This window comes from Calidris pugnax, unplaced genomic scaffold, assembly GCF_001431845.1.
Source record: "Calidris pugnax isolate Ruff unplaced genomic scaffold, ASM143184v1 scaffold58, whole genome shotgun sequence".
Taxonomy (NCBI): Eukaryota; Metazoa; Chordata; class Aves; order Charadriiformes; family Scolopacidae; genus Calidris; species Calidris pugnax.
Window position 1 is genome coordinate 7,387,279 of NW_015090868.1, and position 11,788 is coordinate 7,399,066.

Here is an 11,788-nt window from a genome sequence, read left to right on the forward strand (position 1 = left end):
TCACCAGAATGATTGTAAATGTGTTAACAGTTCATTTCAAACATGGCAATGCTCATAAAATGACGGAAAGAGGTCTTTCCTCCTTGTCAGATCGCTGTCTGGAATTGCATCCTCTTTATGTACAGTCATTTACTACCCAATGCTTCAGCAAAATGTATTTTAAATATTTAATACTTCCATTCCAAAGGATCCTTCTTTGTGCTGTAACCCACCAAAGCACTACCTCAGTCTGCCACTTCTGCACAAAACAAAGCTGGCACTGCAAAAGAATGTAGGAAATACGAAAAACTTTGGCAAAACTCCTACTGACCAGAACATTAAGATATGGAAACACAGAAGAAGCAGCCTCAATTTCTGGGACTTCTCTACAGGTCTACATTCCAATCCAGTAAATTAAAGGGAACACTATTATTTGCTTCAGAAGGGTGACATTCAAGTCAGACCCTTGGAGATCACATCACCCGAGCTGTATCCTGTTTTCTCTATTTCACTCCAACTCTACGGACATTCCAATTCCAGTTTTGGCAGTTGTCACCGTTCACTCTGGTATTTTGTACTGAATAGTTTTGGGCCATAAATTCACATCATAGTTTATTTTGCAAACCTCTCAGAGAACTCCACAGCACTCCAAACTAGAATCGTTCACCACCGTACAACTCCATCCAAACCAAAAAGGGGCAAGTCTCAAGCAACAACCCCCCCCCCTCCCCCCCCAAAATATCATTTAGGTCAGATCCTGCAGACCATTAAACTGTCCATTACTGGGAATGTGATTAAAATCAGTGCAATGCCTTAGAAAAAAATACAATGATACCCAACATTTGCAAGGTCATACTCGAAAATTTGTCATAAATCGCTGTACAAGATGGCATCACATGTTAAGACAGCACTGACAGAATGAGCCAGAAAGGACTTGATTTTTCATTTGGTAATATGTGAATACTTGGGAATATGGGGTCAGATTTGGATGGACAATGGGCTTAGGTACACCTGGGAATACATCCCCCAAGGGTATACAAAAAGCACAGTGGAGTCCCACATAGCCATAAGATATCCTCATCTGGGCAAGACTAACAGTTTAGCACTGATTATCAGAACAAACACCACATTATGGAATGCATCCCAGTATCGTTGTTCTTTTTGTTTTTCAAATAAAGACTGAAGTTTGATTTAATGAATTGAGAAGAACAGCACAGACATACCAAAGCAGGGCCAACATACAGCATTATATAGCATGCAGCAAGAGTATGCAGAAATTTGAGTTTGCTGTCCAAAGACAATACTTCTTTACATATCCAAACAATTACTTTGAATACAATATACATTCAGAGTTGATGAGATAAAGTTGCCTTTCTTCAAGTACAAACAGTATCCAAGTTGAAAGGATAGCACCTTATCTTGTTCTATGAGATGTAAATGATTGTTTCAGTTGACAGAATACATTCATACCACGGACAGACCGGCCTCTAGCCCAGAAGTCCTAACCAACAAAAAAATTCCAAAAGCAAATTAACCTGAAAAAAGTACACTTAAAGAAGGGGGAGTGGGGGGAAGGCAATACCCCCCCAAGTCTCCCTGCCCACAATAGTGGGGTTGGAACTGGATGGTCTTTAAGGTCCCTTTCTAACCCAAACCATTCTATGATCTTCAAAACATAGAACTTTAACCATAGGGTCGAACACAAGTTATTTAGCTGGAGAAAAATGAGAATTCCTGATGTAATCTGTACAGATCTCTAAAGCTGTAAATAATTTGTCTTATTTGATCTATATATTGACCCCTACCTGTAAAAATTAGAACTTCTTTCACAGACATTATTTCAAAGCCAGTTCCCCTTCTCTGAAAATATAAGAGAGTTCTGAAATATTCCTTCATTTAAACATACTGTAGTAGGAAGAATCTCTAGCAAACAGGTCAGCTCCATTCATTTGAGAAAAGGTCTATTTTCCTTCTTGTGTACAACTTCCCATTAAGGCCTACGTTGTGCACGACAACTACGGTAACACTATCTTGTAAATCAAGCTGGATTTTAATTGAAATAGCTCCAGCAGGTAAGTAGTACAAACACAGGTCTGGATAAACCACAGTCTAGACCACTTGCCCCACTTTACATACCAGGTCACAGTCCTTGGCTTTAACCAGCAGGACACACTTTGCACACACAAGCAAATACTCCCTAGCATTTCCTGACTTGCTCCTGACATGCTCCGAGAAGAAAGATATAGTGCAGCCCTATCACACCCCCCCGAGAAATAAATAATAAAAGTGTTATCTCAGAGTTACCATAGCCATTTTCACTAATGCTAAAATCAACAACACGTAGCCCCAAGCAAATGACAGACTGGTTAAAAAACCCACATACCCAATCACTATGTATTTTAACACTGTCTGATGCTATCACAGCTATATTAGCACTGTAATATTAGAATTCTGCTTTACACTGGATAAACAAATGAAGGTGTCAGAAGTTCAGGCACAGCTAGTCTCTCATTGCAAGTTCAGTACTTGCATCACGGGTTTTATTTTGAATAAATATACATCAATTATGGTAAAGCAGTTACCAACCTGTCACTGAAACCAGAATGAGATACCAGAGAGTTTCACAGGGAATATGCACATTCCTGAGCAGACAAGGAGACAGGAACAAATTATGTGAAATTGGGATAAAAAACAGCAAATGATACTACAGGATGAAACAAGGTAGAAAAAAATATATTTGGGGAAAAGAAAAAAATCGTTGTCCTATCTCACTACAGGATTATTGCAAGTTATACATCAAAATGTACAACTGTTTATCAAATGATCCTCTACTGATTTTCCAAACTAGGCAGGTGACTATTTCTTATTAAGGTTAGAATTTCATATGGTATGTTAAGGCAATCATTCAACAGCTCCACGCCACCAAAAACGTAAAAACCCCACTCCATCCTCAGCTACTAGCAAACAAGGGAGATGTAAGGGAAAATAGAAAACATGTAAGGAAAAATAGAAAGGGAATGAGCAAGGGGGCCTTTCAGTGATGATTTACCATTAAATTTGTTCTTAGCAAGCAGCAGCCTAAAGAAAGGATTTATCAGGTAGTTGTTCCAGTTGTACCTTAAATCAGCAATGTTGAGACTTGCACTTAAAACAGAATTAAGATCCATCCCATTCAGAATATGACTAACACTTCAATTTAACATCACTATTTTGCAAAGGACAGGCGAAACATACTATTTCTTGCTTAAATTTTGTTCCCTTCCAGCCATCCAGAAGTTTTAACATATCTGAATTTTCTCCAATTTTAGCTGAAATCCTGCAATCACCAATTTCACACAGAACTGAACTTGCCTCAGACAACAGACGCTTCACCTAGTAAAAGTTATTCTGCTCATCTGTCACAACACAGCTTACTTTGATGCAAAAAAGAATCGATTCAAATGTGTTCTCTGATGATGTCTCCCATCATACTATTCCCTTTCCTGCTGTCTCTTATTTGCTAATTTAACTTTTATCAGAGCAGAATCTTACACACCTCCTATTTCTCCAAGTTTCCACTGCAACTGGGAGCCTTCTAACCACGCACCCCTGAGCTACCATAGTGCCCAGGAAAGGGACAGGATGAAAAGTCCCCCTGCCAAAGTAGCTTCAACCTCAGCATCTTCCCTTCTCGCAGCCTCTGCTGTTCACAGGAGAAGAAAAAGCAAGTTCCAGGGGAAAAGTAAGGAACAATTATATCCTTCTTTTCTAAGGGAAAAGGGGAACACAACAATTAATTGCTTGAACCTCGTAAGTGTTCCAATACAGACAAATCTTGCACAAGTTACAGAATTCCATGAAAAAAAATAAATGTAGCATTTTCACTACAAAAGGTGAAAGCAGCAATGGAAGCTGCATTCCCTCTCCACATCACCCTAAAGAAAACTCTTTCACACACTCTTAACTTAAAAAGATCTCTGGTTTCTGCACATCTGATGTTTCTCAAGCACTGTCTTGGTTATACAGTTAACAAGTACTCTAGAAACATTCTAGCAGAAGTATGCCACAAACTATTTCAGAAGTACAAATATATTTTAAACAGATTTTTCCCCACACTGGAAGGAAGGCAGAAAGAAAGGATAGTTCTGTTATCATAGCAGCCCAGTCCTTACCACTCTGACAGGAGAGCTTCAGAATTTGTGACATAGAACTCATTTCAGGCAACCTATTAAATAAATATATATATATATATCTCTGTTTTGAGTCAGTGGTGATCAGCAGTGGAGCACAGACAATTTCCTATGTAGAAACCAAGATGAGAAGCCCTGCATTCCTGGTAAGAAAACCAAACATCATCCAGCTGCTGAAGATTTGAGGGTACCAAGATTCCTGTCACCTATTCCGCTCCTCCTTGGTGCTCTACTCTGTTGGTTCCACTAAGGAATATACCAACATAAGGTCTACTTAAAATATGTTGAACAATGGAAAAACCTAAACATTTTCCTTTTCAAATTTCAGTCTCCATCCCAAGCCCCTCTTAACTGTCTATCAGAAAAAAAAAAACCACCCACAACACCACCTTACCATAACCCACTATCCCAGGAACTTAAGAGAGTTTCATGGGAACTTCAAGGAAAAGTATGAATTCCTTTAGCCCTTTTTCACCTTTTCATCTGGCTCATCCTCTTCAGTCCAGAGCTGTCTTTTTGTAACTTTGTCAAGTAGTAGCAGAATACAATATTTTGGGCTATTTCCACTCTTACAGTAAAACAATTTCAGAAGAACTGTCGATATCAGTGAGTTCTCAGTTTGCTGTAGCTTGGAGGAGTCATAAACAAAGAAATAACATCTATATATTTAGCAAGTGGAAATGTTACTACAACTCCCATGTTCTTGCCCTTCTGTTTCTCTCTCTCATACTTTGTATCTTAAAGTGCCCTCTCCATTGGGCCACCAGTCTACAAAACAAACCAGCACAGTACCATAAATGTTTGGAGAGAAATCTACTGCTGAACAGTGCGAAACATTAAAACCCCCTGAAGAACAAAGCAATTCAAATAGTTTCCCCAACACTCCTAAACCACAACAAGCCAAGTCACTCCTGCCCTTACAAATGTGAGATTCTCCCATGTCACTGGGATTACTCAGATAAATGAAGTGGGCAAAATTGAAAACTGAGCTCCAAGCTTGAAGCTGATATGAGGTTTGTGTTTTTTTCACAGCTGTACATGAAGCTATCATTATATTAACAGACCTGCACTATATAAGCAGCAACACACACATGTACTGTCAGAACAGTCTAGAAAAGCACGAGATAAAGCATCACTGTATTTAAAAAAAAACAACAACCAAAACCAAACAAACACCACCACAAGTTTTCCTAGAAGCTCTGAAATACAGTATTTTCAACAGCTTATTTCTAGACATAAATATTTTAAACCAGTAACAAAGAGGTTCCTAATTGTGCTCAAATACACCTGGCAACCCACAGACATATGGCTCATGTCTCACAGCACTGTTCTTCAGTATTTGTATCTTCTAAATCAAAGAGGATAAAAATTATTTTAAAACATCAAGTGTTACTTTTCTATGCAATCATCCAGGGAATGCAGTGTAACAACAGCAAAAGGAATATTGTCCAGAAAAACTTATCTGTTCTGCACTTGCTTTACCAATGAAAGATTTTAGGAGCCCATGTACAATAATAAACTACAAGTACATTATGAAAACTTTATTACCTCCATCAGAGAAAAACAGTTGGGAAAAAAAAGAAGTCCTAAAGTACCATCAAACAAGGGAATGTGTTTTCAGTCTTTCTGTAGAACCTATTCTCTTCATTTTGACAATTTAAGAGAAGTTTTAGAAACGGCATGAATCCAGATGTTATTTTATTGACAAACTTGGAAGATCACTTTTCAGTTTTTCTGACAGCAAGCCCTAATTATGTCCTCCATGGTTTCCAAACATCTATTCTCTAAATATGTGGAAGATACAATGGAACCTAGAGCAAAGTCATCACAGGACTTTGATGCATTTCTTATTTACTTTTCCAAATCAGGTCACCAATATAAATACAGCTTGTAAATATGGATATTGTAAACACAAATACCATAAGCTGCACATTAAATGGGCTTGTCAGTCTCTTGTCTGCGCAGGCAATTCAGATTCACAGTTCAGCCATGTACACTAAAACTCAGATTCTCTCAAGCACTTAGGGCAAAATCCCTCTCTCTGTTTTGCATGACTGACATAGGTTAACAATTATTTCAAACATCACTCTATCTGAAAAAGGTCTTTACTTCCTTAGTTCTCACTACAGATTATCAAGTCTCAGGGCTTGATTTCTCTTCCACCTGTTATCAAAATATTAATGAAATAATATTTATCCTCTCTCTACAGGATGACAAGTACAAAAGTGTTACTCACTTCACTGTCCATTCTGTTAATGAGAATGAAGACTCAGCTTTTGCCACCAAATATGAATACTCCTGAACTTTTCAGGACTACAGAATGTGTAAAAAAAAAAATAAATTTTAAATGAGCATACTCAAAAGGTGGTATTATAATGAGTACACTCCAATGACACATTTTGCTTTATCTCAATCATGGCACCTTGTATTCTGCTTTGCAAAAACAAATTAAAAGTCTGAAACTAAACATAGCTTCAAATTTTTAGAGACAGTAAAACCAGCTTTTATTGTCTGAGGTAAAAAAAAAAACAAACCCAAAACTCAATCACCTGAGAAGGCCAGGTGTAATAAATACCACTGTCCTGTATGCCTTCCCACCTCACTGATATTGACAAGGCACTTTACATGTTTTGAAGTACAAAGGAATTTAAGTTTTAAGTGTGTCACTGCTGGAATTTGCTGTTACAGCAAGCAGGAGAGAGAAGGAGGCCCTAACGCAACATATGATGCTTGTCACAACTTTCCCCACGCAACTTACAGCCAGCAAGCTTCGCCACGGCTACCTTTTTCCGATTTCACCAGGGAAACACAAACCGAGGCCTTCATTTTTAATTCAGTGCAGCTTGTTCCATACATTTTTAATGCCTATTAAAAGTTTTTGATAATCAGATGGCACTGTTGTCCGTAGCAACACTGTATTTCATAACACGCACGAAGTTTGGGGGTTTCATTAAACACTCCTAAACCACAACAAGCCAAGTCACTCCTGCCCTTACAAATGTGAGATTCTCCCATGTCACTGGGATTACTCAGATAAATGAAGTGGGCAAAATTGAAAACTGAGCTCCAAGCTTGAAGCTGATATGAGGTTTGTGTTTTTTTCACAGCTGTACATGAAGCTATCATTATATTAACAGACCTGCACTATATAAGCAGCAACACACACATGTACTGTCAGAACAGTCTAGAAAAGCACGAGATAAAGCATCACTGTATTTAAAAAAAAACAACAACCAAAACCAAACAAACACCACCACAAGTTTTCCTAGAAGCTCTGAAATACAGTATTTTCAACAGCTTATTTCTAGACATAAATATTTTAAACCAGTAACAAAGAGGTTCCTAATTGTGCTCAAATACACCTGGCAACCCACAGACATATGGCTCATGTCTCACAGCACTGTTCTTCAGTATTTGTATCTTCTAAATCAAAGAGGATAAAAATTATTTTAAAACATCAAGTGTTACTTTTCTATGCAATCATCCAGGGAATGCAGTGTAACAACAGCAAAAGGAATATTGTCCAGAAAAACTTATCTGTTCTGCACTTGCTTTACCAATGAAAGATTTTAGGAGCCCATGTACAATAATAAACTACAAGTACATTATGAAAACTTTATTACCTCCATCAGAGAAAAACAGTTGGGAAAAAAAAGATGAGGTTTGTGGGGTTTTTTTTTTCACAGCTGTACATGAGGCTATCATTATATTAAGAGACCTGCACTATATAAGCAGCAACAAATACATGTACTGTCAGAACAGTCTAGAAAAGCACGAGATAAAGCATCACTGTATTTAAAAAAAAACAACAACCAAAACCAAACAAACACCACCACAAGTTTTCCTAGAAGCTCTGAAATACAGTATTTTCAACAGCTTATTTCTAGACATAAATATTTTAAACCAGTAACAAAGAGGTTCCTAATTGTGCTCAAATACACCTGGCAACCCACAGACATATGGCTGATGTCTCACAGCACTGCTCTTCAGTATTTGTATCTTCTAAATCAAAGAGGATAAAAATTATTTTAAAACATCAAGTGTTACTTTTCTATGCAATCATCCAGGGAATGCAGTGTAACAACAGCAAAAGGAATATTGTCCAGAAAAACTTATCTGTTCTGCACTTGCTTTACCAATGAAAGATTTTAGGAGCCCATGTACAGTAATAAACTACAAGTACATTATGAAAACTTTATGACCTCCATCAGAGAAAAACAGTTGGGAAAAAAAAGAAGTCCTAAAGTACCATCAAACAAGGGAATGTGTTTTCAGTCTTTCTGTAGAACCTATTCTCTTCATTTTGACAATTTAAGAGAAGTTTTAGAAACGGCATGAATCCAGATGTTATTTTATTGACAAACTTGGAAGATCACTTTTCAGTTTTTCTGACAGCAAGCCCTAATTATGTCCTCCATGGTTTCCAAACATCTATTCTCTAAATATGTGGAAGATACAATGGAACCTAGAGCAAAGTCATCACAGGACTTTGATGCATTTCTTATTTACTTTTCCAAATCAGGTCACCAATATAAATACAGCTTGTAAATATGGATATTGTAAACACAAATACCATAAGCTGCACATTAAATGGGCTTGTCAGTCTCTTGTCTGCGCAGGCAATTCAGATTCACAGTTCAGCCATGTACACTAAAACTCAGATTCTCTCAAGCACTTAGGGCAAAATCCCTCTCTCTGTTTTGCATGACTGACATAGGTTAACAATTATTTCAAATATCACTCTATCTGAAAAAGGTCTTTACTTCCTTAGTTCTCACTACAGATTATGAAGTCTCAGGGCTTGATTTCTCTTCCACCTGTTATCAAAATATTAATGAAATAATATTTATCCTCTCTCTACAGGATGACAAGTACAAAAGTGTTACTCACTTCACTGTCCATTCTGTTAATGAGAATGAAGACTCAGCTTTTGCCACCAAATATGAATACTCCTGAACTTTTCAGGACTACAGAATGTGTAAAAAAAAAAATAAATTTTAAATGAGCATACTCAAAAGGTGGTATTATAATGAGTACACTCCAATGACACATTTTGCTTTATCTCAATCATGGCACCTTGTATTCTGCTTTGCAAAAACAAATTAAAAGTCTGAAACTAAACATAGCTTCAAATTTTTAGAGACAGTAAAACCAGCTTTTATTGTCTGAGGTAAAAAAAAAAACAAACCCAAAACTCAATCACCTGAGAAGGCCAGGTGTAATAAATACCACTGTCCTGTATGCCTTCCCACCTCACTGATATTGACAAGGCACTTTACATGTTTTGAAGTACAAAGGAATTTAAGTTTTAAGTGTGTCACTGCTGGAATTTGCTGTTACAGCAAGCAGGAGAGAGAAGGAGGCCCTAACGCAACATATGATGCTTGTCACAACTTTCCCCACGCAACTTACAGCCAGCAAGCTTCGCCACGGCTACCTTTTTCCGATTTCACCAGGGAAACACAAACCGAGGCCTTCATTTTTAATTCAGTGCAGCTTGTTCCATACATTTTTAATGCCTATTAAAAGTTTTTGATAATCAGATGGCACTGTTGTCCGTAGCAACACTGTATTTCATAACACGCACGAAGTTTGGGGGTTTCATTACTTTTCAGGACTATTTGGGACAACACACACGTTCTACAATAGGTATCTTGGGCGTCTCTCACCCAGCTATCAAAAACAGCCATTGAAACCTCCCCAAAGAGCCAGAATCCCTCCCCAGCTGGAAGACTGGACTCCTGGGCGAGAAGCCTTTGAGCAGGCGGGTCACCTCCCTTGCCCAAACTCTTCCTGAGAAGTTTTTTGCCGATTTTTACAGCTCTGAAGTGCTGGAACGGGCAGCAAAACAACCCCGGGATGGCGGGGGGAAGGGGGGGTAATGCTGAGAGGACCGGGGCTCGCTGAGGCCTAGCGGAGCGCACCAGGCCTCCCGCTGCCCCGCCACAGCTGGCCGGGCCGGGCCGGGCCGGGCCGCGGGGGCAGGAGGTCCCCAGGGGGGCTGCCGGTCCCCGGGGGGAGGCCCACGGGAGGGACTGGCGTCCCGGAGGCTCCGCCAAGCGGGAGGGAGAGAGAGAGGGAGGGAGGGAGAGAGGGAGGCGGCCCCGCTCGATGGCGCCTCCGGTTTGGGAGGGACTCGCAAACTTCGGTACCTGTCGGGAACTTCCCAAACACCAGCGATTTCCTCCTCCCCCCAACTCTTCAATTAAGCCACGCCGACCCCCTGCCCGCGCACCCACCTGTCCCGGGGGTCGATCCAGCTGGTCTGTTTCGTGTTGTGGTCGATGTAGAAGATTTTCCCGTCGTAATCCCTCGCCTCCTCCCAGCCGTCGGGTAAAGGGAGCTGCCCATTCCCCGCTTTCCTAGGCATGGTCGGGCGAGGCGGGTAGCTGCTCCATAGGGACAGAAAGAAAGCCGGGAAGCGGGAAAAGCCCTCACCCGGGACGGGGAAAGGGGCCGGCGGCAGGGTGGGGGGGAAGGCAGGCAGCGGGCCGCTCAGGGGAAGCACTCCTCCGCCGCCGGGGGCTCAGTCCACCATGCCGGGGCTGCCGCCTCGCCCGCGCCGCGGCAGCCCGGGTCAGGGTTGCCGGCGGAGGCCAGCTGCCGTCTGGGCGCGGGGAGCCCGGCTGAGCCCCGGGCGGCCGCGGCCGCCGCTCATTAGCATGAGATTAGCATCCATCTCATCTGCATGCACATTCCTCCCGCCGCATTCCTCAGGGTTAACCCTGCCGGCGCTGCCCGCCGGGCCGGGAGGGGCAGGCCCCGGGACGGCAACCGCCCGGCGGGGGAGCGCGGAGAGGGGAGGAGGTGGGGGGGGCCGCCCGCCTCCCTCCGAACCAGCAGTACCCCCTCGGAGACAACCACCTGAGGGGGGCTGAGGTGCTGAAGCTCTACGGCCACGTCCCCGCCGCCTTTTTTTGGGCAGGTGGCGGGGGGAGAGGGAGTCCCCTTACAGCCACCACCGCTGCCACCAGCCCCACGGGGGAGGAGAGCGGCGGGAAGGGGCTGAGGCGAGGGAAGGGGCATGAAGGGGCTGAGGTGAGGCGAAGCGATGGAAGGGGCATGAAGGGGCTGAGGTGAGGCGAAGCGAGGGAAGGGGTGCAAAGGGGCTGAGGTGAGGCGAGGCGAGGGGAGGGGTGCAAAGGGGCTGAGGTGAGGCGAGGCGAGGGGAGGGGTGCAAAGGGGCTGAGGTGAGGCGAGGCGAGGGGAGGGGTGCAAAGGGGCTGAGGTGAGGCGAGGCGAGGGGAGGGGTGCAAAGGGGCTGAGGTGAGGCGAGGCGAGGGGAGGGGTGCAAAGGGGCTGAGGTGAGGCGAGGCGAGGGGAGGGGTGCAAAGGGGCTGAGGTGAGGCGAGGCGAGGGGAGGGGTGCAAAGGGGCTGAGGTGAGGCGAGGCGAGGGGAGGGGTGCAAAGGGGCTGAGGTGAGGCGAGGCGAGGGGAGGGGTGCAAAGGGGCTGAGGTGAGGCGAGGCGAGGGGAGGGGTGCAAAGGGGCTGAGGTGAGGCGAGGCGAGGGGAGGGGTGCAAAGGGGCTGAGGTGAGGCGAGGGAAGGGGTGCAAAGGGGCTGAGGTGAGGCGAGGCGAGGGGAGGGGTGCAAAGGGGCTGAGGTGAGGCGAGGGAAGGGGGGCAAAGGGGCGGAGGGGA

General features: G+C 42.9%; 1 protein-coding gene across 1 annotated transcript in view; it reads right to left on the reverse strand.

Annotated features, from left to right (window-relative positions):
• The window catches only part of WWC2 (WW and C2 domain containing 2), a 98,542-nt gene extending 87,802 nt beyond the window's left edge, over positions 1-10,740 (reverse strand). The window contains exon 1 of the mRNA XM_014945647.1: positions 10,388-10,740. Within this exon, the coding sequence (XP_014801133.1) occupies positions 10,388-10,518 (131 nt within the window). The 5' untranslated portion in view covers positions 10,519-10,740. The remainder of the gene's footprint in view (positions 1-10,387) is intronic.
• Positions 10,741-11,788: the final 1,048 nt, after the last annotated feature.